Source organism: Triticum dicoccoides, chromosome 3A (genome assembly GCF_002162155.2).
Source record: "Triticum dicoccoides isolate Atlit2015 ecotype Zavitan chromosome 3A, WEW_v2.0, whole genome shotgun sequence".
NCBI classification, from domain to species: Eukaryota; Viridiplantae; Streptophyta; class Magnoliopsida; order Poales; family Poaceae; genus Triticum; species Triticum dicoccoides.
Window position 1 is genome coordinate 31,914,555 of NC_041384.1, and position 2,775 is coordinate 31,917,329.

Here is a 2,775-nt window from a genome sequence, read left to right on the forward strand (position 1 = left end):
TCAGAAAAATTCATCAGTTTTTTAGTACATGCTCAACATTTTTTTATACACATACATTTCCCAAATGTTTGATCACCATTGTTCAAATAGTTATTCAACATTTTTTTCAAATGTTTGATTACCATTTTTACCTACATGATAAAAAGTCCATTATTTTTAATACATGGTTAATATTTTTTCTATACTCATTTAATATTTTCAAATGCTTGATCAACATTTCTCAAAGACTTGTTCAAAAAAATGCAAATGTTTGATTAACATTTTTTAAATACATGATCGAATTTTTATACTCCCTCCATCTCAAAATAAGTGACTCACTTTGTACTAATTTTACGAAGTTAGTACAAAGTTGAATCACTTATTATGGGACAAAGGGAATACATGTTCTAATACATTTTTTGTATACGTGATAAACATTTTCTCTATACACATTTAACATTTTTTAATGTTTTATCAAAATTTTCCAAATGTTTTTATACTGTTTTTCGTAATATGTATATTTAGACTATTTTAAAGTATAAAAATAATTTAAAAATTAAAGCAAAAAAGGAACAAGAAACTAAAAAAAGAACAGAAAAAAGGAGGTTGTGGCCGCCCGCGCTCTTGGGCCGGCCGATCTCGCTCTTGCCTTCAGCGAGGGTTCCCTACCCTCTCGCTGAAGGCGAGATATAGGGGCTACCTGAGTCGCCTCCCAGGACATGAGCTTCTGAAAGACACCCAGGCAGCTGCCACCACTGTTACGGACGCCGGCTTCTCTGCGCATCCAGGCTACCTCCTCCACTGCTCAGGCGGTCAGGCCGAGACGACGCAGGCGGAGCTCGGTGGCCGTCCCGCCTCTTGATTCGCCACAGCCTCGTCTCTCCATTGGATGGGTGCGGTATTCTGGGATGGAACATGCGGCGAGGGGAGGCGACCAGTCCGGGTGGAGATCCCAACCAAGTCTGTAACCCATGCCTGAACCGTTGCCCACAATCTGCACAAGGTAGACTTCTCTTGGAGCTTACATGATGCAGGTCACATTGCACCAAATAAACAAAAAAGAAAGGTTCAGTTCATAAATTTATGATCCAATAAACACTACGATAACAAAGTAAAATAAAATACGTATAAAATAGATACTAGCAGAAAAAAAATCAAAACTATACAATCTGCACCACAAGGACTACCCACCTTAATAATCATTATTATTCCTTAATAATACACTTGCAGAAAATTCCAAGCACAACAGAGTGTAAAAATGAAATAGAGTTGACAACAGAGGCACAATGATAGCCCGGCATAACAAGGCTGCCGCCATCGCCATAAGTTAAGCACAGTAAGGGCTACCAGAGTGTACAGATCTGCGGATCTAACTCCCAAGCGCGACAAATCAAAGTTGTAAACAATATACATTTCTGTGGTGCGGCTGTGCATGGGTCGAACTAGGAAGTTCTCGCGGCGGCGTGCTACTCAACCCTCCTCGCCGAACTCCTTGGTGAACTTCTCGTGCACCTCCAGGTCCTTTTTGCCAACGGTTGGTCTCTGCCTCGCTAGGACCTTTTCGAAATCATTCTTCGAGATAGGGGGTGGAAGAATCTGCAGCCAAGCAAGACGCATTAGTAATTCAAATTCAGTTCAACAGAGGCCTCTTGGAGGAAACAAATGGCATCTATCTTCTCTTACCTGTGAGGCAAGGCCTTTGGATGCAAGATCCTGCATCGTGGTCTGCACAGCGCCTGGTTGCTTCGGTCCACAGGGCATCCACATGTCACCATCTATCTTGAAGAAGTACATAGCATCCTGTGTTTTGCGCACAGGCTCAAACAACACATCTTTCACCTGTTAACAAACAGAAGAATCAGACGCAAATCACAATGTACTGACACATGTGGGTTGTGCAAACATTACTTACACAGACAGCAACATCGGAACCAGAGAACCCTTCTGTACGACGACCCAAGACCTCAAAATCACTTTCCGATAAGCTGTGCGGTGTATCCCCAAGATGTACCTGAAGAATTTAAGTTGCCAGCTTTAAGCAAAGGATAATAACTTCTCCGAACATAACTTTTTTATGCAGTGTTGATGTTTCTTAAGTACCTTAAACATATGCTGCCTAGCTTTAGCGTCAGGTAGAGGAATGTAGATACGCTTGTCAAACCGTCGCCTCACAGCCTGAAGTAATTAATACACACTCAATTTCAATCGACCGCTGCTGGATTTAGTATATGAATTGGTGATCAAACTGTTCTAGAAATATCAAGAGAATCTTTGTAAGCCATAAATGGTACAACTGTGTATTTGAGAAGTTTCCGGAGACCTGGTCCAGAGCATATGGCGTATTCGTCGCAGCAAGAACAAGAACTTTATCATCATTATGGCCAACACCCTGGATAGTTACGGGAAAACAAAGCAAATGCATTAGCCAAAACTGTTAGTGCGAGGAATCTACTCCCTCCGTTCCTAAATATTTGTCTTTCTAGAGATTTCAAATGGTCACTACATACGGATGTATATAGACATATTTTAGAGTGTAGATTCACTCATTTTAGAGTATACCACTACTGTGTTTGCTGATATATCCAGTGTTATGCAATAACCAGTTCACTATTACAGTGGTAAGGAATCTGTGAGGCCAATGAAGGGGAGCCTTGGCGCAGTGGTAAAGCTGCTGCCTTGTGACCATGAGGTCACGGGTTCAAGTCCTGGAAACAGCCTCTTGCAAAAATGTAGGGAAAGGCTGCGTACAATAGACCCAAAGTGGTCGGACCCTTCCCCAGACCCTGCGCAAGCGGG

General features: G+C 41.8%; 1 protein-coding gene across 1 annotated transcript in view; it reads right to left on the reverse strand.

Moving 5' to 3' along the window:
• Window positions 1–1,149: 1,149 nt before the first annotated feature.
• The window catches only part of LOC119266854 (protein SUPPRESSOR OF K(+) TRANSPORT GROWTH DEFECT 1), a 7,208-nt gene continuing 5,582 nt past the window's right edge, over window positions 1,150–2,775 (reverse strand). The window contains exons 4-8 of the mRNA XM_037548130.1: window positions 2,300–2,368; window positions 2,080–2,154; window positions 1,892–1,990; window positions 1,663–1,818; window positions 1,150–1,575 (exon numbers count right to left, since the gene is read on the reverse strand). Coding sequence (XP_037404027.1) covers window positions 1,450–1,575; window positions 1,663–1,818; window positions 1,892–1,990; window positions 2,080–2,154; window positions 2,300–2,368 — 525 coding nt within the window. The 3' untranslated portion in view covers window positions 1,150–1,449. The remainder of the gene's footprint in view (window positions 1,576–1,662; window positions 1,819–1,891; window positions 1,991–2,079; window positions 2,155–2,299; window positions 2,369–2,775) is intronic.